At 34.5% G+C, this 27,138-nt stretch overlaps 1 protein-coding gene across 1 annotated transcript in view; it reads left to right on the top strand.

Moving 5' to 3' along the window:
- Nucleotides 1-13,375: 13,375 nt before the first annotated feature.
- Nucleotides 13,376-27,138, top strand: part of LOC149539672 (protein LATERAL BRANCHING OXIDOREDUCTASE 1-like) — a 208,672-nt gene continuing 194,909 nt past the window's right edge. The window contains exon 1 of the mRNA XM_089802607.1: nt 13,376-13,660. Coding sequence (XP_089658733.1) covers nt 13,376-13,660 — 285 coding nt within the window. The remainder of the gene's footprint in view (nt 13,661-27,138) is intronic.

Raw genomic sequence — 27,138 nt, 5'->3', positions numbered from 1 at the left:
CTCTCCACAATTTTGTTAGTGTTAGTATTTAAACAATTGTATGCTTTACTTCTAGTGGAGTATCCAAGGAATATACCTTCATCACTCTTTGCATCAAACTTGTCATTTGTAGAATCTTTAATGATATAACACTTACAACCAAACACTTTGAAATGTTTTACATTGGGTGAGTGACCATACCATAATTCAAAAGGTGTTGCATTTGTACCCTTCTTGATTTGTACTCGTGTCAAGGTGTAGATAGTTGTACTTATAGCTTCTCTCTAGTAATTTAGAGCATCTTTTTTCTCCATCATTAATGTTCTGGCACAATCCATCACTAATCTATTCCTCCTCTCTGCAATTCCATTCTGTGGGGAGTTCTAGGTGCTGATGTTTGTCTTTTAATTCCTTTATCATTGAAAAATGTCTCAAATTCTTTTGATGTGAATTCTCCTCCCCTATCTAATCTTAGTCACTTTAGACTCTTCCTTGTTTCTTTCTCAACCCTGGCCAAATACCACTTAAACATTTGAAATGCATCAGATTTTTGCTTTAACAACATGACAGTCATCATCCTAGAGTAGTCATCAACAAACAACATTATATATATGTCTCCTTTGTAGCTTTATACTTCTATTGGGCCACATAGATTAGTATGGACTAACTCTAGTACTTTTTTGAAAATATAGGTTTTTCTTTTGAAACTTGACTTGGTCATCTTTCCTAGGTGACACTACTTGCACATCGTATTGTTAAGCTTCTTCAGTTTAGGCAAACCTCTAACTTTCTTCATATTGCTGATGTAAATCAAATTATTAAAGTTGACATAACATAGTCTTTTATGCCATAGCCACACATCATCAAATCTTACAATGAGACGGGCAACATCCTCCATATCTAGGTAAAATAGATTACTCCTAGTTTGGTCTCCTTTTCCTATCAAATTTTCATCAGTGTCATAGATTTTGGCAGTTTTATTTTCAAATTCTACTTTGCATCCTACATTGCCAGACTATGACACACTCAACAGATTGTAGTTCAATCCTTCAACATAATATGCATTATCACATGAAATTTTCACTGTAAGCTTAATAGATCCTTTTCCATTTATTAGACATGGAGCATCATTTCCAAATCTAACACTATTTCCATCATACTAAGTTAAGGTAACAAACTTACTTTTGTCTCCTGTCATTTGATGTGAGCATCCACTATCTATGATCCACCTGTCATTCTTGTTTACACAAGTTACTAGTGTTGTTGTCTCATATTCATCTCATAGACTACCTCATTATAATTTTCATCATTATTATCTTCTTCAACAATGTAGCACTTTTTGCCTTTGTCTTTGTAATCTCTGCTATCATCTTCTCTTATGTTCTTGTACCTGTTGCCTTCTCTGCAGTTCTTTTTTTGTGTGCATCTTGTAGCAACATGTCCTACTTCATTGCAATTAAAACAAATGATAGGCAGCCTACCTTTCAATTTACCTTTGCCTCTGTGAAATCTTCTGGCCAACAACGATTCCAATTGTTCCACATCTTCTTCATCTATGCTATTGTCACTAGATGCATATTTTATCTTTCTTTTCTTCTTCGTTGGTTTCACCTCCTTAGTGTCTTTTAACAACAAATTGACCTTGAAAGTAGATTCAAGATTCTCAAGTTTGTAGTTATCAAAGTTGGATAACTCAAACGTAGTAAGTCTTCCCACTATACCTTCAAGATTTAGTTTGTTCCCCTATATGCATCTCAACTCTTGAATGGTTAATACTCTAATAGCATAGATGGGGAGCAAGGCTCTTAAGACTTTGCTAATAACAGTTTCATCATTTAAATGGCTAGTCACACTTCTTATTTCACTTACTACTTCCTTTATTCTAGTGACATATTGAGAAATGTGCTCACCCTCCTCCATTATCATGTCAACAAAATTTCCTCTAAGGCTTTCTCTTTTTTCTCTTTGGATGTTCTGATCTCCTCCATAAATATTTGACAAGGCTTCCCACATCTTGAATGTAGAGGTACATCCCTTGATGCACTATATAATTTAAGAACTTTGTAGTGACCTGAAAGAAAATTAATCAAACATAATTGTATTTATGTAAATTGTATTTGTTTTTTTCAATATATTTTGAAAGTATAAAATGCAAGTAATGTGGTTGAGTGAAAAGGAAATTAAAACAAAACAAATGCATTGGCAGTTCAAAATTATAAAATCAGCAATCTCTTCTGTCATCGACAGTTTAAAGTTGTGTTTATATAATTACTCAACTCTTTATTAAGATTAAGATTCATAAAAGCTATGATCTCACAAATTGACTTAAGTCCAAAAGGAGTTTTCCCGGTAACATATATTATGCTTAATGATTTGTAAAAGTAAAGAAGATACAACAACAAACTATGTACTGCAAAGATTATGAAAAGAACCAACTCAAACTGGGGAAAATGAAGGCATCTAATGTCAACTATGTGGAGGCTTCCTTGTCATTTTGTAATGCAAAATAAAAAGCTTCAATTTCCTATTTAACTTACTACATAATACTAGTACATAGTTTCTTTTCCATTTTGTGACTAACCGAACTTTGGTCAATCATCTATTATAGAGTAATAATATTATATAATTTCTAACACACTACATCTACCTAATATTCACCCAACCATTCATTATAAGGTTTACTAAGGTATTGTTCATAGAGTTTGTTCTATTCTTTCATCTAAAATGAAGAACTAAAATTACAACTTATAACATTGTATTTATTTTGGTGATTATAGACTGAAGACTCTACAATATACATAACAATAAATAAAAGAGGGAAAAAAAATTAGAATCATTTGGTTAAAAAGAGATTCACAGCCACTTCCCATTCTAGATTCTTGTACATCTAAATAAAAGAGAATAAAAGAGGGAAAATATAGTAGAATACTTTGCCTAAGAGGAATTTGAATATGAACTTCAATTTTTAGAATTTTAAGAAGTGTTTGTATGATATAATTTTGAGATGGAAACTATAATTAAGCAATCCATTGTGTTAAGAAGACTGTGAAGAAGTTTCCATTCTGATTCCTGGTCAACTGTGCTCCAACAAGTTTTTGGGAAACTGTATACACTAGCTTAAATACACAAGATGTAATGTGCAATGAGTACTAATAAAATTGGATCAAAACAAAAGAAAATTGTCAAATGTCCCTAAACCACAAACAAACAATTTCATTATGTTTTCCACAAAATTTAGACAATGAATTTCACAAAAACATAATGTGCATAAATCATTAGAAATGCATACACAAAGGAGCTAGAACACTAGTAAACAACTTTACATAATACCATATGCAAAGAAACTATTCATCTTTCTTCAATTGAATACATAGAAATGAAGAGGAAAACCAAGTGAAAAAACATAACCAATTAGGGAAGAAATAATTCATTCCATTCATAAACAAATGCAAATATACTCAATCAATAAAAAATAGCAATGAATGACTAGGGAAATAAGCAAAATTCAACAATAAATGTAATTCTAGAACTTGCAAACGTAGGCTATAGAAATAAAACTTACCAACGTAAGGCTTTTAAGCATGCAACCAACAATGTTTACAAAAGAAATGTGGCTTTGAAGAGTGCAACCAACAATGGCCACGGACGAAATGAGTTTATTCATTTAGAACACTTCAACAAGAGTTTGCAAACTGAATTTCCTTGCATGTAATTGCAAAACTCATTGTCATGGATGTACTTTTTCAAAGATGAAAGGAAGACATTTATAGACTGCAATAGAAGAGCATGCAAAATTAGGAAACCACTACAGATTGCAAGGAAAGTGGAGAATTGTGCACACATGTCAATTGCGATTGGAGAAGAGGGAGGGAAGTGTGACAAACATGCCCAAACAATTAAAACATTTAATTACAACCCCAACATAATGTTTTGAGATCCTTGAATGCCATGCTGGACATAAGGTCATCTGAACTTGTCACCTGCACATGTTAGTTTTTTCTATAACATTTCAAGACTTGTGGGATTCAAATACATGTAGCTGCTATGGGCTGCATTAGGTCTTAGGGTTGACATTTTACTGAAACTATAAAATAGTAGCTTGCTGAAAGATCCCTAATAGATGCCCTTGCTGATCTGCTGTAGTTTTTAAATTAATAAACTATATTTTCCTGTGATTTCTTTGATGGTCTTTGAGAATAGAAAAAAGTTGCAGAAGGTTTTGTTTTTGTTTTGTGTTTTTTGATAGTTTTCACAATAGTAATGAATAATGAACAATAAACATGAGAGGAGACTGAAAATAAATAAGAACATAGAGCCAAATCAGAGTTGCTATAAATCGTACCAAGCAGATTTCTGATTTATAAAGCCAAATAATAAATCCAATGCAGTTCCAAGGATCTTACATCCAACAATGATGCCAAACTACTGCAAATGGCAGCCGTAGCACTGCAAGGAATCATGTCCCAACTGAAAGAATCAATCTGTAATGCTGAAACCATAAATCTGCAACCTAAATCCACAATAAAGAATGGTGTACTCTATCCCTGATAGCAATGCACACTGTTTGAAGAATCCAATGCCAATAACTGTTGAGGGCTACGTCCCAGCCAATCCAGAACTTGGGGTTTGCATCCCAGATGAAGAATTGCTCTCTCAGAGCCAATTCACAAAAAAAAAATTTTCAATATGCAAAAGATAATGAGAAATTAGGTCTCTGTCTCCTTATATCCCCTTCCAACTGTAAATCGAACCCTAAAGGGAAATTACACTTTGCCCTTTAAATAAAATATAATAAAATAACATTTTCCCAATTAAAGTCGTCCATGCTATAAGAAAAACATTATTTTATTAAAATTACATAGCTGAATGCACCAAAAAGTCTACAGATAGTAAAAATCATGTATAATAATTTGAGACCTTTCCAATGAGCTATAACACATAGGTGTACTTGATCAACTGAAGCCAAAATCCCCTTATTACTCCAAAATGGTTATATTATTAACCTTATTTTAATTTATTTAATCACCAACTTAGGAAATATTTAAATATATTAAAATATTTCCCAAATGGTCCCAAAAGGCCCAAAATGACCAATCAAACATGAATCTGACCTTGTCACCTGTCTGTGACTGATGTCGAACAAGATGTGTCAACTGGTAGTCCATCCCTAAAATCTAGGGATGCTCCTAAAAAGTAGGAGATAGGCCCAATCACCCAAAATTGAGTCCCAATGAATCCTCTACTGTGTGCACCTCTGAGAGAACTATCACTGAATTGGGAGTTCCTCCTAAAAAATAGGAATGCCTCCTAAAAAATAGGAGATGCACTCTAAGTCTCCAAAACGTTCGTCGAGGTCTCCAAATGCCTCCTAGACCACTCCTAGTCAATCCCTACAAATTAGGAATCCCTCCTAAATTGTAGGAAACTATTGTCTACTGCTCCAAACTACTTGGGAAGCTTATGCATGACTCTCAAAGTCCCTGGGTTGGTTCCCTCTACGCTCTATTGGCCTATGGGAACCAGATAATAGACCAACGTTGCTAAAAATGTTGTCACCGAGGAAGGGCAGAAATTGGGGACATGACAGTCCTCCCTTCCCAAAGATTGCTTGTTCTCAAGCAATGTCAATCCAACTCCACAAACATTAGGAAAGTCCATACCATAACCAAGAATGATCCCAAGGTCCCAAGCCATCCTGGAAGGTTTGTAGTTCCATCTTCTAGAAACATTGTCCTGCACTGCACCCAAACAAGTAACCTTCTGAAAACCCCCTGAAGGAAGAGCAATCAAATACTGTACCAACTCTGTCAACTCCTCAATGAACTGCTCTCCGAAAGAACCAAATTGGAACACTAAAGGCGGAAACTCTAGTAAGCCTACATTGGCTTCTACATCCTCAACTATTGAACTGCAAATCCAAGCGATTCCAGGATTCCAAATCTGCCTCAAAAGGGAACCACCATGCTAACACTTCATCACTTTGATATAAATATTAGTGAACCACAAGTTGTGAAGCAATTCATTAGGACCCTGAAGCACCAATGTATCAATGAGACCAGGGCCCAGATCCCAAACCAAAATAACAAATGTACTAAATGAGATGAAGAAGTATCTCAACCGCACTCCATGAAACATACATACAATGAAGCAGATCAGCAAGGTGTGAAAGTGAACTCCCATAAACCAGTATTCCAACCCACATGACCACCTAACAATGTTGCTATAATTCTGACCAGCAACTCGAATGATATCATAGACGTCATCATACCAATGCCAAACAACAAATGTCCCAAAGAAACACTCTTCAATGCCCTCATACTGAATCATGGATGTAGTCAATGCCAAGTCAAGTAGTATATGATTCCAGCTTGGACAGCCACTAGTCCATAAGGAATCAAAGACTATGGAATCACCAATCAACAAGGATACCACTACCATATCAATGGATGTAGATGACAAACTCGAAGATGAAGTATGTATGCCATCATGAGAAAAACCAAAGCATGTGTCATTTGTACCCAACATTGTAGGATTATCAATTCCTGAATCCCATATCGATTTGAGAAGTGTTGCTCCACCCAACCACTGCGCTACTCTGATGTAAACATCTGTATACCAAAAGTGAAGCAACTCAACATGAATCCACTGAAGAAATGCCCAACACAGGTTGATGCCAAGATCCCAAATCTTTGCAGTGACACATCCCTCTAGCATGTTGATACTCATTATGTTGTTGTTGTGAAACTGTACCTCATCTAACCAACTAAGAACTTTACTCCAAATGAAGCCACAATTACTACCAACAACCAATGCTATTAGGAATTCACAAATGAGCCAATCATCGGCAAGGAAAGTTTGTTGAATACTTTTCCAAGTCCTCCAAACAACTACTGCAACTTTACCTATATTTCCACAAATTAGTGTGCCTTCATTAAAGGTTGTTAAGTAAATGTTTTGTTTAACCATGTAACAAACGAAGTTCCTTATATTTTGATCTTGAAATCCCAATGTAATATTTAAAAATTTTGAATTTTCAATCAAAAGGTACATCGCTGCCCTATCATATGGAAGAGGTGATAAACCCATTGATGAATGAGAGATGTTTCTAATTCTCAACAAAGACACATTCTTTGTGGTTGGTCCACTAGGTATGCAACTTAATATATCATCAACTCTTAGTAGGGAAGGATCAACTTCACACTTGAACACCCCAACTTGAATGTAACCAACCCAAGGTTCAAAGTTTGACTCATGAGATGAAAGAGAATTGCTGCTCAAAGTCAGGAAATCAGAAGTATGTTCATACTTTTCCACAATGTTTTTGCGGTCTTCTCTTGCCTCTCCTTCCAAGGTAGGTGACTCCTCTAAAGGTGCTGGTCCATGGGGTGTGTTCAAACGAATATAACATGTCCCATTAACTACCTTAGCTGCCCAAAATCTGATCCATACCTCTATCTCCATAACTGATATGTTTTCCATTACTAACAAACTCCAAGGTGTAGTATGCCAAACAAACCAAACATTATCAAAATGCAATATCTTCCTAGTAAGCAACCTCTTAGTCTCCCTAATCATCTCTTTAATACAAGATGCTTCATATGATCTTAAAAATTGTCCTTCCATTGTAGATGATGCATGACTAACCAAATCAAAATCAATAATGTTGCATTTCACACAAATGAAAATAACACTTGTGGCTGGTCCATCAAGTTTGAAACTAAAATCAACATTGTTTGGAGTCTTTAAGGGGCTCTTTAAAAGAGGAATGTCATAAACTTCATGATGCAAACTAGACCAAATTGAGTTTTCTAAATCATAACTCTTTTCCTCTTCACACGTCTCAACATGCTCTTCTTGTGGACTTACCTCAAGAAGCTCTTCCCTTGTATGCTCAACATCCTCACTTTCTTCCCTTGGAAGAAATAAGGATCTAATGTATGACTCTCTTTGTCTTCTTGCATTATCAAGCTGATTGCATCTTTCCTTGACCTCTTGTAAGTGTTGTCTTGCTTGGGCAGCAAGCATCTTGGCCTTCTTAGCTCTATGTGACCATCCATTGCACGTCTTTTGAGCCTTTTTCACATCTTCCAAGGTGGGGTAAATACAATCAGAACCTTTGTGGTTTGAATCCACAATATAAATCTCATGTGCAAAACACTTAACCTGAGTACCATCATAGGAAGACTCAACAACCTCATTACCTTCATGTGAAATGGATGATACCACATGACTAGAGCTACTATTGCAAAAATTAGAATAGGTATTAGACCTTGGAGACATGCTTTCAGCATCCCTAATGGACTGATCCATGATTGTAATCTCTTCCATTTTGTGATCAACTTGATGAATCAATGGTGTGCTATGTGTCTCCTCCTGATCTAGAGTTATTTCTTCTTTAGAAATCCCACATGATGACTGATTTTTGTTTTTCATAGGCTGCAACTCAAATAATAACACATCTTCATGCCTTTCTTCTGCATACCCTGCAAGTGACTGATCTATTATGGTGTTTTTATCATGAACATGGATAGGTTGACACAAATCTTCTTTCTCACATGAAAACATATCATCAACTATGGCATGGTATTCTTTTTTTGCAAGCTTAACCTTATGACAAATTTATGGATGCATGTCAATGTAATCTTTGAAATGAAAGTTCTCCCTAACATATTGAGGAAGAGTATTATACTCCTCAAGTATGCTAATTACTTATGTTTTCCTATCTAGTGGTAATGGATCCTTTCTAGAAGAAGATGATGATCCACTAGCATGTCCAAATTTCCTTGACATAGAATCATTGAACCGCTGCAATTGAAGCTTGAATTTTTGTCGTGACTGTTCCCATTCTTTCCACAGGGTTATATCTCTTAACAATTTTGCCATAATGAACTACCACATTGACCAACTGAAACTAACATGCCAGAGGAAAAATCGATCTTGTACTGCTAATATGAATTATCAAAACTTTTGATCCAGTACCCAGATGCCAAAATGAATTATCTAAAAATTTTAGCCAATACCCAAATGTTGAAATGAATTATCAAAATCTTTTATCCAATACCCAGATGCCAAAATAAATTATTAAAACTTTTTAGCTAGTACCCAGATGTTGAAATGAATTATCAAAACTTTTTATCCAATGCCCAGATGCCAAAATCTGTTGTGACAATTTCTCACAAACCCTACAGGCTGGCAAGATGTAGGCTCTGATACCACTGAAAGATCCCTGATAGATGCCCTTGCTGATCTGCTGTAGTTTTTAAATTAATAAAACCCTAAAGGGAAATTTAACTTTGCCCTTTAAATAAAATATAATAAAATAACATTTTCCCAATTAAAGTCGTCCATGCTATAGGAAAAACATTATTTTATTGAAATTCCATAGCTAAAGGCACCAAAAAGTCTACAGATAGTAAAAATCATATAAAAATTATGTTTTCTTGTTAATTATTCCTTCTTGGCTACTATCATATTATATAATTATTATCAACATAATTATTATCACATTATGTTCTCTTTTTTAAAATTTTATTATTTCTTTGACTCATTATATTATTAAATTCTATTAAAAAATAGGGGACATGATAGTCCACCCTTCCCAAAATTGCTTGTCCTCAAGCAATGCTAATCTTCCATTTAGTATTGTCGATTACTGATCTTGAAATGACAATTACAACTTGAAGTTAGAACTACAAAACATAAGCTTATCCAACTAGAGATCATAATATTCACTAAGAATAATTTTTAAAGATGGGTACTTATCTTGATGTCATTTAGTATCTGTCCACTAATAATTTTTGCTCGGCTCCATTTGTAAGAATGTCCTCGATGCTTGGAGCTTACTAAGTACACCTTGAATCCCCATCACTCACTAACAATGTAGAGTCTTGTCATAGTTTATTTCTAAGCATTACAACATTCATTAAAGATCCTCTTGATCTAATCTTGATAGAATGTTCTCAATTTCCACACTTGCTATTCACCGTCCATGGTGCATTGACCCTCACTAAGAATCCTTCATGCTTTGGATACTCAAAGATGTTGTCTCTGATCCTGGCACTCACTAAGAAATTATATACTAGAATATATGAAAACATAAGCATGCACTAAAAATGTATATAATTAGCATACGAGACACGATGCAAACACAAAGTATACACATTGATGCGTGAAGACACGATGCAAACACGAAGTAGACACATGAATGCATGAAAACACGAAGCATACACGATGAAGATAGATGATGCATAAAGGCACAAAGCATACACGATGCAGACATATCATACATTCTTTGTTGATTTTCACAATGAAATCGAGTAAAAGGAATGAATATACTTCCCCAATACGCCTTTTGATCATGGATCCTACAACACAAATAATTATTAGTATATAATAGCTCCAGAGAAATATGAGTCTTGTGATGATCTCTTTCTCATTTACATAATTATTTGGAAGGAATCTTTCTCTCTCCTCATTAGGATCATCGTAAGATGGTAGATTTATGGTGCAAAGGGCGCGTGAAACAAGCTCCAAGTGAATTCGACAAGTGCTCGAAATTACTTTGCCTCTCCCTCCACCAACTCCCTATCTCAGGATATCATAATGTGGATGAGAAGATTAATCCAATGAATGTAATTATTTGGAAGATTTCTTTATATAGTACACAGACAACTTTCTCTCTCCTTATTACGATCATCTTGGGATGGTAGAATGACGGTGCAGAGGGTGCGTGAAACAAGCTCCAAGCGAATTCGACAAGTGCTCAAAATTACTCTGCCTCTCCCTCCACCAACTCCCTATCTCAGGATTTCGTAATGTGGATGAGAAATAGACCCCTGTGTACTATAATATGTTCCTAATGTCATCATGATTCCTTAGGAATGTATCTTAACATAGATACGTATCCACTTATTTTGATATTTATCTAATTTTCATTTTTCATATATTCACATCTATACTTGTGTGTGTGTGTGTGTGTGTGTGTGTATTTGATGTGTTTTTTCTTTATCATCGCCCAATATATTTAATAATCAAGAATCCACTTAAATTACATATTCATAATGAAAATAATACTTACCTCCATATTACCTCAACATGAAGTCTATGGAATTGCTTTATGTTTGGTATATCTTTACATATTAGCATTCATCTTTGTCTTTATATTCCATATTGCCTCAGATATGCTTATCTCTTCTCTTTGTGTCCCCACATCATGTGAGAGACAATCATATTAAAAATTATATTCTCACAATCATATTTCATAATAATATTAATATTTGAGATTAGGTATTCTCCCTCTTGAGAGACAGTATTAGTTTCCATGTATTATGAACAAAGTATCATGTATATATTAACTCTATTTAATATTTAAAATTAAAAATATTACATATATTTTATCTCATAATATTGATTTCAACATATAAATGAATAACAAAGGGGAGTAAGTGATACTTTATATGTTGTATCATAATTTGTAAGTTACCTTATTTGGGATTTGGCCCCACCTTTAATGTTTGAATAAGGAAATTGGCTGGTCCTTTTTTAATAAGTTTTGATTCTCGAGATATTGCCACCTTGATTTTATTATTATTATTTGTGTTTTATATGACAATTTTTCTTCAACATCTTCTCAACCAAACTTCAAAGGGATTCCTACAAGAGATCCATGGCAGGGGCTAGGAGAGGTAGTAACATGACTAATTCTCTTCTCTTTATAGCATCTATGGAGGACTCTACGCTAGTTGGCAATGCCTCCACGTAGAGCATTGCTAGTTGTACTAGATATATCTTCCCATTATATTTATAACTCACCATTTAGGATAAGTTATCTCTTCTCCCTTGACTTGATTTCTTAATAGTGTGATGATGTATATCTTTAAATAATTGGTTACCATTGTTTGATATGACTCAAGAATAAAAATGGTGTATGCGAAATATATCTATATATATATATATAATATCTTTTTGAGTTTGTTAATTGGTTGTAAACCCTTTAATATCCTTTGAAAAAGAAAAATCTACAAAAGAAAATATGACAATTGGTCATATTATTATACTGTAAGACTCTCAACCATTCATGGTTTCCTTGGCTACCATAAATCAATCTATGAGTGCACTTATTAATCATGCCCAAAAATTGTTACACCAAGGCTATCATATTGTTCAGATAAAACTTCCAAGGTGGACAGAACATGCAAATGCACCAAAATACATACTTCACGTATCTCCCTAACATCGTCTTTAGTTTCCAATCTCTTTCAAAATGTGGATTTCATCAGATGTTGAACATCAACATCCAATCAGTTGCTTCCAATATCTCACAATATGAAATGGTTTGTATCATATATCAATTTGATGAATCAGAATACTTTTTGTGTTGTATTATAGACCGTGTTTGATCTTTATACATATTCTAAATAGTTCTTTATTAGATGACTTGTTACTCCTTACACGTGCTCCAATGCTCCTCTTCAAGCTCGTTGATTAAAAAAATCTCTATTAACTTGGTATCCACTTGGGATTATATGTATCAAGGTAATTTTTATGATGAATATTTATATTTCGAATCTCCTAGTGAGTGGCGTCCACTTCAGAGCATTCATGTATGAATATATTTTTAATGCCTACATCTTAGGTAGTAGTTGTTTGTGAAACAAATAGTTGCGGAGTGAGCCCCAATTTGGCTTTTATGAATTCCATGTTCCTTGATAGATCGAATAAGAGGAGTGGCTAATGAATTCTTTAGTCTTTCCTTAGATGAAAAAAAAAGTATGCTCTGCAAGCTGGAGATCCTCAAGGGTATGGTAATATGTTTGTGGTTGATGAAAATCAGAAGTTGGAGTGGGGTGACCTGTTGGCCTTTGTAGTTATGCCTAGAAAAATTGTCAACTTAGCTCTGTGGCCAACAATGTTGTCGGATTACAGATTCTCTATTACTCTTCTACAGCAATTTGAGTTTGGAAACATTATTTTCATTCTATTGTTACTCAATGTTTTCTTTTCTTGAAATGCGATTGTAGAGATACATTGGAGAAGTACACGACTCATGTGGAAGGGGTGGCTAAAATTATCTTGACCCTATTTGCTGAAAATTTGCAATTAAAAAGTGATTATTTTAAACATAAGTTTGGAGACGGGCCAATGATGACTATGAGAATGAATTTGTATCCACCTTGTCCTAGGCCTGATCTAGTGTTAGGATTAAGTCCTCATTCAGATGGAGGTGCTATAATTCTTTTACTTCAATTCAAACCTCTTTATTCATTATTACTGAAGAAAACATTTGCCCGCTATATGAATCATAGGATCAGCTGTCCTCTCCATCTCAATTTATACTTGGTCTTTATTGCCTACAAGATATCTCTGATTAGTTTCCTTTTGTGATTATCTTCTAAAAATGGCTTCTTCTGCAAACAATGCTGCTGAATCATCTTGTAAACCAAACTGGGATAAGTTTGTTCCTATGGAGAGGGTTCAAGAGATTGCACGAAGGAAACCATATTATATTCCTCAGAGATATATCAGATTAGATGATGAGAGACCATCTTCAACACCACTTCCTTCTCTCATTACAGTTCCTGTAATCGATATGGGAAAACTACTTTTGCCCTCTGATAATCATGAAAGACAAAAGGAGATGGGTGTTCTTTCTAAGGCCTATATAGAGTGGGGTTTCTTTCAGGTACCACGAAATTCTTTCAGAGAATATAACTAGATCTCACATAGATTTTTGATATTAGGGTTTGTAGTTGTGTTGATGATGCAGTGATCCTCAGGTTGCTGATAATTTATTTCTAGAGTTAAACTAGAACAGATTTGAACAGACTTTGGTTTTTAGATTTTTTTAATTGCAAAAATCAATTTATTTTAAACTAATGCACAATGGTAACTTGTGAGTTTCTTATCAGAGGGGTCTTAGATTTGAACCTACTCAAATTTTTAAAAATAATTAAAAATAATGTCAACAAATATTAGTGATAATAAATCTAGGCTTTGACCCTACAAAACTTCCATTGTCCTCTACCTTTTTTTTTTGTTTGTCCCATTTTTTAATAAAACTCTTGCTTACTTTGTTGTATTAAAAATAGTGGATCATTGATAGATAAACAATTACAAAATTCTTGTAGATAAATTCTGAATCAAACTATGTATAATATAAGTACTTATCTGTACTGTGACTTGCAGCAAACTTTTATCAGTCTTCCTTTCTTCAGCAATGGCAAAGACTCCTGATCACTGTATAATAAAATGAAGTTGATAACAATAAATAATGTTAATACTTATGCAAGTATTGAGATTCCTTTAATTGATTTTAAAATCTAATGTTGTTCATTGATCTGCTTAAGCCTTCTTTCACACAGAATGGCAAGATCATGGCTTTGATACCATTGTAATGAACCCTTTTTGGGGTCATTCGTTTATGTACGACTTTTTCTTTAATTTGTATCCTTCTGGCATATTTTCTTCAATAATATTCAGAAAATAGGGACAATTAAGTCACAAAATCCAATTGCAAAGACTTGTTTCCAAAAATCCTTTGGAAATATGCAATGGGGGTGCTCTTCCTAATTTCTTTCCTTAAATACATGCAACTGATTTGCGACGAGGCCAATGCTTAATAGAGTGATCCAATAAGGATGTATATGAAAAAAAAGAAGTAATTTATTATGACGTGAGAATGGGATCGATCTCCATTATGTATCTTGCAAGATTGAAGAGTTGCATGGTTTTGAATGTTTAAGAGACATATCTCTTCCTAATCGTATCTCTTTATGATACCAATAAGACTATAATGCAAATTGCTTTCATAATTAATGATTAAGCACTACTCTTTCCAATTGTTGTTAACATAATCATCCTTAACCAACCCTTAGTTGATCCTTCTTATACAATGCTAATATGTTTTCCCTAATTTAGTGTTTCTAATATAATAGTTAGCATGTATATTAATATGAGCTCAATTATTGATTTATTTATTAAACTAAAATATAGATTAAATTATAATCATGTAGGTTTCATTATTGATTTTGAATAATTATTATTTATTTATTTATCATCTTATTCATCATGTTAATTATGTTATACTCATATCATATTGCCATAATTTTGATTACAAGATAATATGCAATTTATAATTGTTAATAATATTTTATTATAATCATCTTTATTATGATATTCTTTCTTGATATTATAATATTATCATAATATATTTAATAATATTATTATAATACTATAATAATATTATGATAGTATTATTATGTTTTCTTGTTAATTATTCCTTCTTGGCTACTATCATATTATATGATTATTATCAACATAATTATTATAATATTATGTTATCTTTTTTTAAAATTTTATTATTTCTTTGACTCATTATATTATTAAATTCTATTAAAAATAGGGGACATGACAGGTTTTAAGGTCTTGTCGTAATAATAGCCACGGGTATCCAACCACTCCTAACATTTCCCTTGATATGGTCACTCAAAAGATGCCTAATTACATGGCAACCCTTCTATCGAAAGATAGTAATTCTGAGGCCCAAAGCCAAGAAAATAGTAATGAATTAATAGAAGATCTTATCAATGCCTTCACTAATGAGATTGTGGACAAAGAGGAAAATTATTATATAAAAGAAACTGAAGGTTGAAAAACTTCTAAAGCTTGAGGGAGTAAACTACTCTGAAGACAGTTTAATCAAGGACTTAATTGACTTTAGTATCAAGAAAGTATTAGAGGGATATATCAGATGGATGGGAACTTGGGAACTCTAGATTGTGCCCAGGTCAATAAAAAGAGAGGGAGAAAATCCTAATAATAATTAAGAATTAAAGATGGAGAAGTTGAAGGACAAACTAGACTTATTAAGAATGTCTTTTATGCAAGGAAGGGGGAAGTCCTTCCAAAGAAATTGTGAAGCTCCTCACATGGAATGTTAGGGGTTTAAATTCCCCTAACAAAAAGCGCTCAATTAAGTGTGTTATAAGATCCCTTAATCCTAAACTATTCCTAATATAGGAGACTAAATTATGCTCATCTAAATAGGACATTTTAAAAGCAAACTTGGAATAAGAAATATTTTTGGCATCCTTGTAGATGGGCATTTGGTGAGTTGGCCATCACGGGGGACCCTAGAATTCTCTCCCTTATTTTCTCAAAAGGTTGAAAGAAGTTGGACTTGTTGCTTAACAAGAAGCATTAAAACTAATCTATTTTTCTTACTAATTAATGTCTATGAACCTATCCAAACTAATGAAAAAAGATCTAGATGGCAGAAAATTGAAATTTTCTTCAGGTCCTGTTCAAACCTCTAGGTATAATTGGTGGAGATTTTAATGCAATCTTAAATAATAATGATAAATATGCAGGTGTACATAAGATATTTCAAGCTTCTATAGATTTTAATAATTGGGTGGACAAATCAACACTTTTGGAGATTTTTACGATTGATAATGCCTTTAGCTAGAATAATAGGAGCAAGGGCTTTAGCTTCATTGCCAAAAGATTGGATAGTTTCTTCATCCATGGTAACTTTAATTCATTTAATTTAACTCTTCAAGCAAAAAAAAACTCCTCTTTTTTTGTTTCAAATCACTTCTTGGTTTTGCTAAATTTGGTATTAAATGAGCCCCCTAAATGACTTCCCTTCAAATTTGAAAAATTGTGGTTTAAGGATGACTCCTTAATTCACAAAATAGAGGAATGGTGGCATGAAACCAATGTCTCTAGTTCTAAAATATTCCAAGTTGTGCAGAAACTTAAAACCATTAAACTAAACCTCATCCTATAGAATAGAGATAACTTTGGCAATATATTTGAACCCTAAAATCAATTGGAAAAACAACTAAAAGATGAAAACGAGGAAGTAGTCAGGTATGGGATGAATGAAAAATTATATCTAAAAGAGAAAGAGCTACTGACTAAATATGAAGACATCTTGGCTAAGGAAAAACTTTTATAGAATAAAAAATCTAAGGAGACATGGTTGGAAGACAGTGATAGAAACACTAAATTCTTCCACAATAGCACCAAGCAAAGAAGACTAGTAAACATAATTATTAAGATTTGCAGTAAGGAGGGTAAACTTCTAGAAGATTCAACTTTCATTTCTTTTGAGGTAATGAATGTTTTTTCAAATATTCTTAATAATCGAGAAGGATCTAGACTATCAGCCCAAGAAGAATTCCTAGTTAACATACGAAAGTAAATCAATTGGGAACAAAACCAATCCTTGATGACAAAGTTTTCAAAAGATGAATTAGAATCTGGTTTATTTCAAATGAATCTAGATAAATCTTGTAGGTTGGAGAGGTTCTTATTTACTTTTTTCAGAAATAGTGGTATTTTATGGGCACCCAGACCTTAAAAACGGTAAGGAATTTTGGTAACCTCCTTGGAGAGATTAATAACACCTTCCTAGTGTTGATTCCTATAAATAAAAATCAAGATAATTTTAATGACTTTAGACTTATAGCTTTACACAATACACCTTACAAGCTACTTACCAAAACATTAGCAAATACACTCTAGAAGCTTCTTCATGTGATCATCGGTAAGGAACAAACGAGTATAGTTCCAAGATGATCAAGCTATGATAGTTCTATTATTTCCCAAGAGGCTATTCATTCCCTTTAAAAGAATGGAAATCCTAGAATATTGATCATGTTGGATATTAGTAAAACTTATGACAAAGTTGACTAAAGGTTTCTTTGTAAATGCCTAAAAGTCTTTTGCTTCTCAAAACCTTGGATTAATTTAATCTTTGATTGTATCTCTACTCCAAAGATGTATGTTGTGTTCAATGGAACTTTGGAGGGTTTTTTCTCTACCTCTAGAGGTTAAAGGCAAGGGGATCCTATATCCCCCCTCCTATTTATAATTATGGTTAAAATTTTTGGGTAGATCTATTTCTCATCTTAGGAACTCAAGATCTTCAAATGGGTTAAGCATAACTAGTAACCTGGAACTCTCTACCCACCAACAATTTGTGGACAATACTATGTTATATGGGAAGGGGGATGTTTTGGAAGCTAGAGCCTTCAGAAGTCTACTTGATTCATATTATGAAGCTTCAAGACAAGACTTTAACCAAAAATATATGAGATTTTCTTATTTAATACTAAACAAAGTGAGGAAAAATAAATTTGCAAAATTATGAACTTCAAGAAAGGGACCCTACCTTACAAATATCTTGGTCAACCCTTGGATTCAAGGGTAAGATCATCTAGTCATTGTGATGACTTGTTGGATAGAACTTGTTCTAAAATTTGTTCATGGAAAGGTAAATGACTTTCATTAGCTTGGAAAATTTCTACTCACCTTGTTAAATCCCCACACCACACTATGCTTGAGCCCACAAATCTTAATGAGAATTCTTGTTGGTTCACGGACTAATAAGTTCAGATATGCAGACCACATTTCCTATGCATTTGGAAAATCTTCAATTCATAAGTTTTGGTGATGCCCTCATTTCCCAAAGTTCACTCTTTCTTTTTGAGAATAGCTCTTCTATGAAGGAGCACAGGCACCCGATGGGTTTATAAGTTCATGAAGATAATAGTTTGTGCAGGCCGCGACTGTTGATGTAGCAATCGTAACTTGGTGTTATAAGTGGAGTATGTTCCTTGTGGATGCATAGAAGGCATGGTGATCTTACCCATCCTCACATATTCCAGGCATACACACCGACTATCTCGGGCCACCCTTAAACATCATCTTAAGGGAAGAATTAAGGTGGAAAAAAAAAAGTCAACTTTGACTACTTAATACTTTTAGCTTAGTGTGTGATGTTTAAGCCATTCCATTGTCTCAAGCTCAATTGCCAACAGTTCGTGAGGCAAAAATTGCAGTATGTCACAAGTGTTTGAAGGAATGCTTCAAGTGAAAACCATAGTGGATAGGATTGTACATCAGATGATAGTCGGGAACAAATACTATGTGGAGCTCCCAACCCTTTGAGGGAAAGTCGTTGAGGCCCATAGAAATGGATTTCCATCAAATATAGCATTATTGAGACATAGGCAGAGATACCATCAAGCCTTCCACATGATGATTTAAGATAGATATATGGAACTCGAGAAATGGCCACATATTGTTCAACTAAAAACATGTTCATCCATGATAATGTAATAAATAAATCCAAAAAGAGATAGACACATGGCCGCCTATTAGAGAACATGCATATGCATCCTTCTAAAATGGTATACATCTTCATCATTAGGAAAACCATGGTGTTATAAAACATTAGCCCGATAAGGTGATAAAGGAGATATCTTGTGGAATTGAAAACATTAATATAAAAGAGCTAGAGGAGTTATTCCAAGAAATGTTTATGAGAATCGACACACAAGAGAGAAGTATTATTTATTGTAATACTTTTGCCATAGCAAGGGGTTCTTCTTTTCACTCTTGATGGTCTCGAGGCTACAGAAGGGGAGAACATATATTCATGGTGTGTTGATTGTAATAGAGGAAGATATAAGGAATACTTCCGTTTTCTACAACTTGATTGTATGGGCAGGGACATAGTGATATTTTGATTGTTTTACCACTTTTTTTTGGAAATAAAGGGGAATATTTGTATGTTGGATCTTAAGGTTTGAATATTTATTATTCTAATTGAAACTAATTGTATGATTGTTTCTTTCTTATTCTTGAGTACAGTCCTGTGATATTATGTCAAGTTTAAGTTAATTTATAAGTCAGCCGACTGATAAATTCACATTCGTAGAACAAATCATTTTATTCTTTTAATTTCATCTGTAGTGTGAAATTTTCTGTAGATAGTTTTATGGCTATTTTCTTGTTTTTCTATCATCTACTAGTTTGTGATCTCAATGATCGCATTCGTCCCATAGTGATGAGTGAATGTTAGTACGCCTCTGTGTCTTCTGGTTAAAGACATACTAAGTTCTTTCATTCATTGTAAATTTGAAGAAGGGAGTTGGGCCTTCATAACAAAACTCAGAGAGCACTTGCACATACAACTGCAAGTGACTCAGTTGTTGGTCATGTTTGTCTTCTCATTTGGGCATTCAAGAGTCATTTGTGAAGGTGTTTTTGAGAGGACAAATCCATTTACTAACAAATCAAATACTGCTAAATTGTGATGTAATATCCCCCTATAATGATATATATATATATATATATCTAATAATCATTTTATTCTTTAATAATTTATTATTCAGTCCAAATCAATTATTTATTCCATATATATATATATATATATATGGAATAAATAATTGATTTGGACTGAATAATAAATTATTAAAGAATAAAATGATTATTAGATATCTCGATTATCAATTTATTATTACCAAGTTGATTGAATTAATACGACAAACAAATTAATCAGTATTCGATTATTAAATAAACAATTATAAATCGATATTGTTAGAAGTGAATAATATCAATGTCCATTAATTAAATAATTAAAATGCCAAATGCCATCACATATAAGAAGGGAACCACCTAAAAGGAGAATGGCGGAGGAAACAGTGAAAGAAGCTACCATTGAAGGAAAGGAAATTATTATAACGGTTACCACCGGGACCCCTCAGCCGTCACCATCTATTACATCAATATGGATATGAATTTACAGCGAAGGAAGTTGTACAGGCTGCGGCATTGACAATATTCAAACCAATAACGAGAAGAACCATCAAATGGAAATGACAAACCAATAACGAGAAAAGAATGCAGGCAACAAGGTTTATGACTATGTGACGTGGCAGCCACGTACACCGAATACACAGAAAATTCTAGTTATAACAAGGAGGCACCAAACGAAGCAATTACAATCCATTCAACAGCAGTTTGAGTAAAACTCAAGTAGACCACATAACCACATCTGTGGCATTATTCACCAGCGACTGGCAAGAATAATAGGTGCAAATCCTATATATAATGTGACATTAAATAGTATAGTCAACAATGGAAAATTGTAGAATGAATTTAATATCTTTGATCCAAGAATATCTTGGTGGAGGGCATTCAAAGTGAATGTCATAAAATGATCCAATTTAAATTGGTGGGAGGACATTTAGAATGAATGTTATACAATGATCCAATTTAAAATTGGTGGAGGGCATTCATTGCCAATGTCATAAAATGATCCAAGTGTAAACTTGGTGGAGGACATTCATTGCCAATGTCATAAAATGATCCAAGTGTAAACTTGGTGGAGGGCATTCATTATGAATGTCATAACATGACCCAAGATAATCTTGGTGGAGAACATTTGTTGCAAATGTTATTTAGTTCTTAAGGATATAAGCTATTTAATAAGATTTATTGTCATTGTATCAATGTTTTATAATTATTATGTATTCTAATGTAACCCTAATGGTGGGGACATTCCAGTGGTATTAGAGCATGATCTTACCATCCTATAGGGTGAAGAAAATTATAAAAAGAATAAACTAATAAAAATAATTGTAAAAGAAGCCTAGAAATATGATTAAACAAATGATGAATCTAAGTTCATACAAGTGATTTATTGTCAAGACAGGAGAAACAGAGAAAATCCACTCGAGATAGGTAGATTCCAAGATAAGTATGGATACAGGTTCCAATCCCTAAGGAAAGAATCCAAGATGGGCGAGGACATTGTTTCAAATACCTTGAGGAAAGAGTCCAAGATGGGTAAGAACATGATGCCAAAATCCCTGTGGAAAGAATCCAAGATGGGTAAAAACATGTGGCCTCATAAGGACACATCTTACGTTCACCAATATGATTAGCATATACTCAATCAAAGTTGATCCTCTTGTAGTATTCAATCTAACTCAAGCTTGGAGAAGGAACTGAGAAGGGTAACAAGTATTCAAGATTCATTGATATTTAACAAACAGTTCATCAGCAAGGATCCTGACCCTAGGGGCTCTAACATCTGGAATGACCTCCTGAGGACGAAGAGCTTAGCCTTTGACAAAGTGAGATGACAACTGGGTAATGGTGAAGATATTTATTTCTAACATGATGATTGGCTTAGATCTAGTCCTCTTTGGGACATAGAGCCTTTTAACAGATGGGTTAATGCTTGTATAGAAAGAATTGGGAGCAGGGTGAGTAGGGTGAGTGATTGCAAGATCCATAATGAGTGGATTGATCTTGCTAAGCTATTCGAGGAGCTCAAGCCACTGATGGACATGATTAGGCATATTCTTTTATCAAACAAAAAGGATTCCATTATTTTGGGGGAGACTTCCAATGGAATTTATATTGTGCCTTCTGGCTATGAGACTTTACATAACTTTGGACCAACCCCTATGTGGGCCAAAGCTTGGTACCTGAGGCTCATCCCAAAAAATAATATTTTCTTCTGGATTATGCTCCAAAATTGTATTCTCACAATGGAAAACCTCACCAAGAGAGGAAATATGATGCCCAATAGATGCATTGTATGCAAAAATCACTGTGAGAGTGTTGAGCATATTTTTATCCACTGTCCTTTCATCAGCACTATTTGGTCTCTTTTCCTATCTTTTTTCAACATGGCTTGGTGCTTCCCTTCCAACATTTTGGATCTCTTTGAACAATGATGCCTTAGGATGTTAGGGAGTGACACCATGACTTTGTGGAATTAGACTTTACCCATGTGTGCTGGGGGTTTGGAAAGAGCTAAACAACACAATTTTCAGGGATAATGAAACCAAGGCAGACATTGTTTACCACAAATGTCTTCATTCCTTGATGAAAAACTACACCAATATCAAAGGTCTTATCCCCTCTCTCAATACAAAGGACAAGGATAATAACAAGAGGGATGATTGCAGATGGACGCTTCCACCTAAGGGATGTCATAAGGCTAATTTTGATGGGGTGGCCAAAGGCAACTCGGGAAAGGTTGGGGTGGGAGGCATTATTAGAAATGCTTTTGGTAAAGGAATTACTATAGTTGTTGCTCTCCTTAGCATACAAGCTAATCATTACGTAGAGGCTATGACAGCTCACCATACTATTAAACTAGCAAAAGAAATGGGAGTGAAATATCTATGGCTAGAAGGAGATTTGAAAAATATTATTGAGTGCCTAAATGAGAAGAATAAGCCAACATGGACGACTAAGAATATCATTGATGAATGTATTCAACATCTCAAGACCTTCGAAAAAACCTATGTGGTACATGAGTATTGGGAAGCCAACCAACAACTTGGATAACTGGGTAGTCAAGTACAATGAAGTGGCTAAGTGGACGGATGGTTATAATTTCTTGTCAGAAATTAATGAGTTGATTGAAAGGGAAAGGATCCCAGGTAGATTGGGTATAATAAAAAATCCATTATGATTGCTAATGAGTTACGAGGAATGGTTAGAAATATAATGTGTAATTTTCTAATGATTGTAAGTGATGTATGGGGAATGTGCAGAAATGTGATGTGGAAGTACGATAGCATTCATACTTCTCACATCAACCATATCTATCAACTTATTTCTAGGATCAACTTCAGGCAGATAATTCATAAGGTAGAAAAAAGGTCCAAGAAAACGAGGAGCGCTAAATTTTTTCAGGACTTGAAGGGATTTGATATTGGTTATAGAGCTTGCATAGAGAAAGATATCATGGTAGGGGAAAGACATAGGAGGGAACCAAAGGACGAAGCCCAAAAATGGTGAAGACGGTCCAAGGTGTGGAACATCTTAAAAAAAGGGGAAATGAAAAATTTCATTGATCGACTCCATGGTTGGAAAATATTGTGGCAAGCGGTGGTGGAATTCACAAAGGATCAAAAAGAAAAAAAAGGTGCTAGTGAAGAGAGGAATCCATTATCTTCCAAGCTCCATCAAGTCACTGTGGAGGTTTGTGTTGCGAGTTATCATCAAATATATCACCCTCAACACCATATTTGATCACCTCTACACCTACCACTTCATGTTACTCAACCACTTCAAGTATGGGGCAAAGATTTCTATCCCCTTCTACATCTACTCTTCTATGAATGAGAACATTAATGATTATCAGGAGAAGCATACTAGGAATCTGGTGCTCCGTGAGGGGTTTCTACTATTAATCTATGAATTCTTTAAAGCTAGGACAATGGGAAAACAAATTAAGATTAAGAATGAGGGAAAGAAGGGCAAAGGGGACTTCGAAGAGTCAGAAGAGGACTATTTTCCTTCAGATACAAAAGACAACCTTGATATACATACTGACTCAAAGAGGGATGATAAAACCATCAAATTGGAAAGGAAGGAGAAATATGTTTTCCCCAAACCCAAGTAGGGCCTTGACGACTCCTCAGATAAGGACTATAATGAGAGGGTTGAAGGCATGGATACGAGGGAAGATAGTGTAGAAGGTGAGGAGGATCTTAGAGAAGGGGAGGGTTTGGAGAGGAAGAGAGGCAAGAGAGTCATCACCATCAAAATGCCGACAAACAAAGAGGATTGTGTCTAGACATCCAAGGGCCAAAAAAGAAAACTCTCTAAGGCTAAGGAGGATAAATAAGGGGTGGAGAATGAGGGGATGGAAGGGGATCTTAATCAAAGTGAGAGGGAGGAACAGGAGCAGGGCTATGAGGAATTCATGACCAACAAATATCGATGCTCGATCATGGGAAAGGATAGGAATGTGGTATGGCTAAATTTCAACACATCTTCTGCTAAAATGGGGATTAATAAAGAGTTGATCAAAACTCTAGTCAAAGAGAGTGAAAAGGGAAAAATCCAAACGGAAGAATTGATTGACACAAACCTAGTTATTTTTAGCAACACCACTAAGGAATACCTGAAAATGGATGTCCTCAATAATGCCAAAAATAATGCGGTGGAAAACTTCTACACCACTAAATGCATTTTTCATGAAATCCAAGAGCTTAAATATAGGGTGAGCAACCTGGAAAGGGAGAACTATAGCTTGAAGAATAGGATATCAGAGGAAGAAGAGATCATGGACAATAGAGTGGAGGAGGTCACGAACAGGGTTTAAACAATGGAGAGCTCTATGCAGATTATAGTGAAACAAAGCTATAATATTCTCAAAGAAGCCAATGAGAATATTAAGCTACTCATTAACAAAATGAAGGAGCAAAGAATTAGCAAAGAGGAGGACCCTACCCCCCACGGTGTAAAGGACAGGGCCCTTGATGATAGCTTGAAGAAGCATACTAGATCCAACTTGAGGAAGAAGGACACCCTAGAACCAGATAGGAACTCTCAAAAATGAAGGAGGCAATGAGTAGATTGTCAGAGTTGGAAATCAATGCAGCAGAAATGGTGAGAGATATCTCTTGAGTGCTCTAGCTTTTTTTGGCTAGCCCTGATTTTTTGTCTTGACTCCCTGACTTATTACTTATTTTATACTTTAGTGTACTTTAAGTGTTCTTTTTTGACAGATTTGTGTATTGTATGGGTTTCAGGGCCTTGTTAAAACTTATTTTCCTTGATTAAAAACAAATCAAATGAAAATATTAATTTCTTGAGGACAAGCAATTTCAGGAGGGTAGGATTGTAATATCCCGCTAATAATGAAATGTAACATTGTACCATATTTATAACGAATCAAAATACTAATTAATTTGTTTGTCATATTAATTCAATCAACTTATAAACTTGGTAATAATAAATTGATAATCTTACCTTGCATCTCCTAGATATCTTCATATAAAGATAACATGACCTTGTTCCTGACATGTATCTTCTTGATCCAATCATCAATCTTTCCAATTCTTCTCCTATATAAAAACCCAACGACATTTTATAACGTTGCCCCTTTATTGTCCGCAATGCCTCTAAATCATTAGCCCAAGTGGACACTTCATTTATTAACCCAAAATCTTGGTTGATCATAGTTATTAGCTTCTCTGCATTCTTCTATATGTATGCTATAAATGCATATTTGCTTCTATGATTTCTACTCCTTGCTCTTCAAAACTGAGATGTCATCTCTTAAACACATCCAAAAATAAATCATCTGGTGTGGGGGAAGAGCTCATTTCTCGAGGATAGCTACTAGAGAAATCTAAGGATGAGCCAAGTCAATGGGACTCACTACCTCTATTATGAATTCTCACAAAACATCATTTTGTTTACTCAAACTCTGGATTTCCTCTTGACCTTGATATAAATGGTGAAATGCCCATCGGAGACCCATGGTTGTCAAAATTTTGGTGTTGTCTTTGGTAGCCTTCCCTAATATGGCATCTTGCATTTGCTAATCTTGAGGGGTGATGGTTTCTAGATTTGCATGAGGAGGAATGGCTATATGTGCCACCAAATCCTACTGCTTATTTTTCATGATAAAATCCAATTGCTTTGGATCATCTCTAATGGGCATTGTTGGCTTCATAGCCTCTATCAAAATTTCCATGCCCTCCTCGGTAGTCTTTACATACCTCTTATGTCGAGTTTCTACTTCATGTTTTAGCCATGCTGGAGTTGTACCCTTCAGAGATATATACTGACTAGACGGCAAAGTTTTTGTAGATGCTAATCCTTTTCCTTTGTCTATACTATCTAAGGTCTTCTCTACTCTCAATTGTTTCATCACTGGGGTGGTCATTATGGTTCTAAGTGGGGAGGGGAGTGGGTGTGCTTTAGGGGAAGCTTGTTCCTCTATTGCAACCACTTGCCCTTCTTCGGGAGCTTCCTTTGTGTGATGCACTATGTTACATACAAATTTACTAGGCTGAAATAAATTATTAAATACTAAAGCAATGCAAGAAGCATACATAATCATATTACCAAAATAAGCATTCATAACACCTTACAATCCATTTCATGCGAAAAATAATTGAAAAAGTAAACTAACTAGTTGTTTTATACAACTTAAACCAAATCATCTCCATTCTTTTCATGAATTAATTACGAGAAAGAAAGAAATATATTCAATGACAAAGAATTGAAAAGAAAACATGCAATCTTGGCTAAGGTATCTGTTGATGTTTTGCAAGCCTCGAATTTTAGGAAAGATTAGAAGCATTAGCTTAGGCTTAACCTCCCAACCACAGACATTTTTAATCCCCACACAATCTTTTGACAATTGGGCACTATTAGTCCAACCATCTGAGCAATACTGGTGTTTAGAATTTTCGCTCAGTTAATAGACGGACATGCCTAATTAACTGGTGCCACCGACATCATGTGATCTATAGAAGGAAAACATGTCTTTAACGACCTTGGCCAAGGATGTAGACGGGTCTTATGATACTCGATCACCAT

Source organism: Cupressus sempervirens, chromosome 9 (assembly GCF_028749045.1).
Source record: "Cupressus sempervirens isolate cs-2001-9-10 chromosome 9, ASM2874904v1, whole genome shotgun sequence".
In the NCBI taxonomy this organism is placed as follows: Eukaryota; Viridiplantae; Streptophyta; class Pinopsida; order Cupressales; family Cupressaceae; genus Cupressus; species Cupressus sempervirens.
The sequence above is the reverse complement of the archived record's forward strand: the minus strand, read 5'-3'. Positions and strand labels throughout refer to the sequence as shown.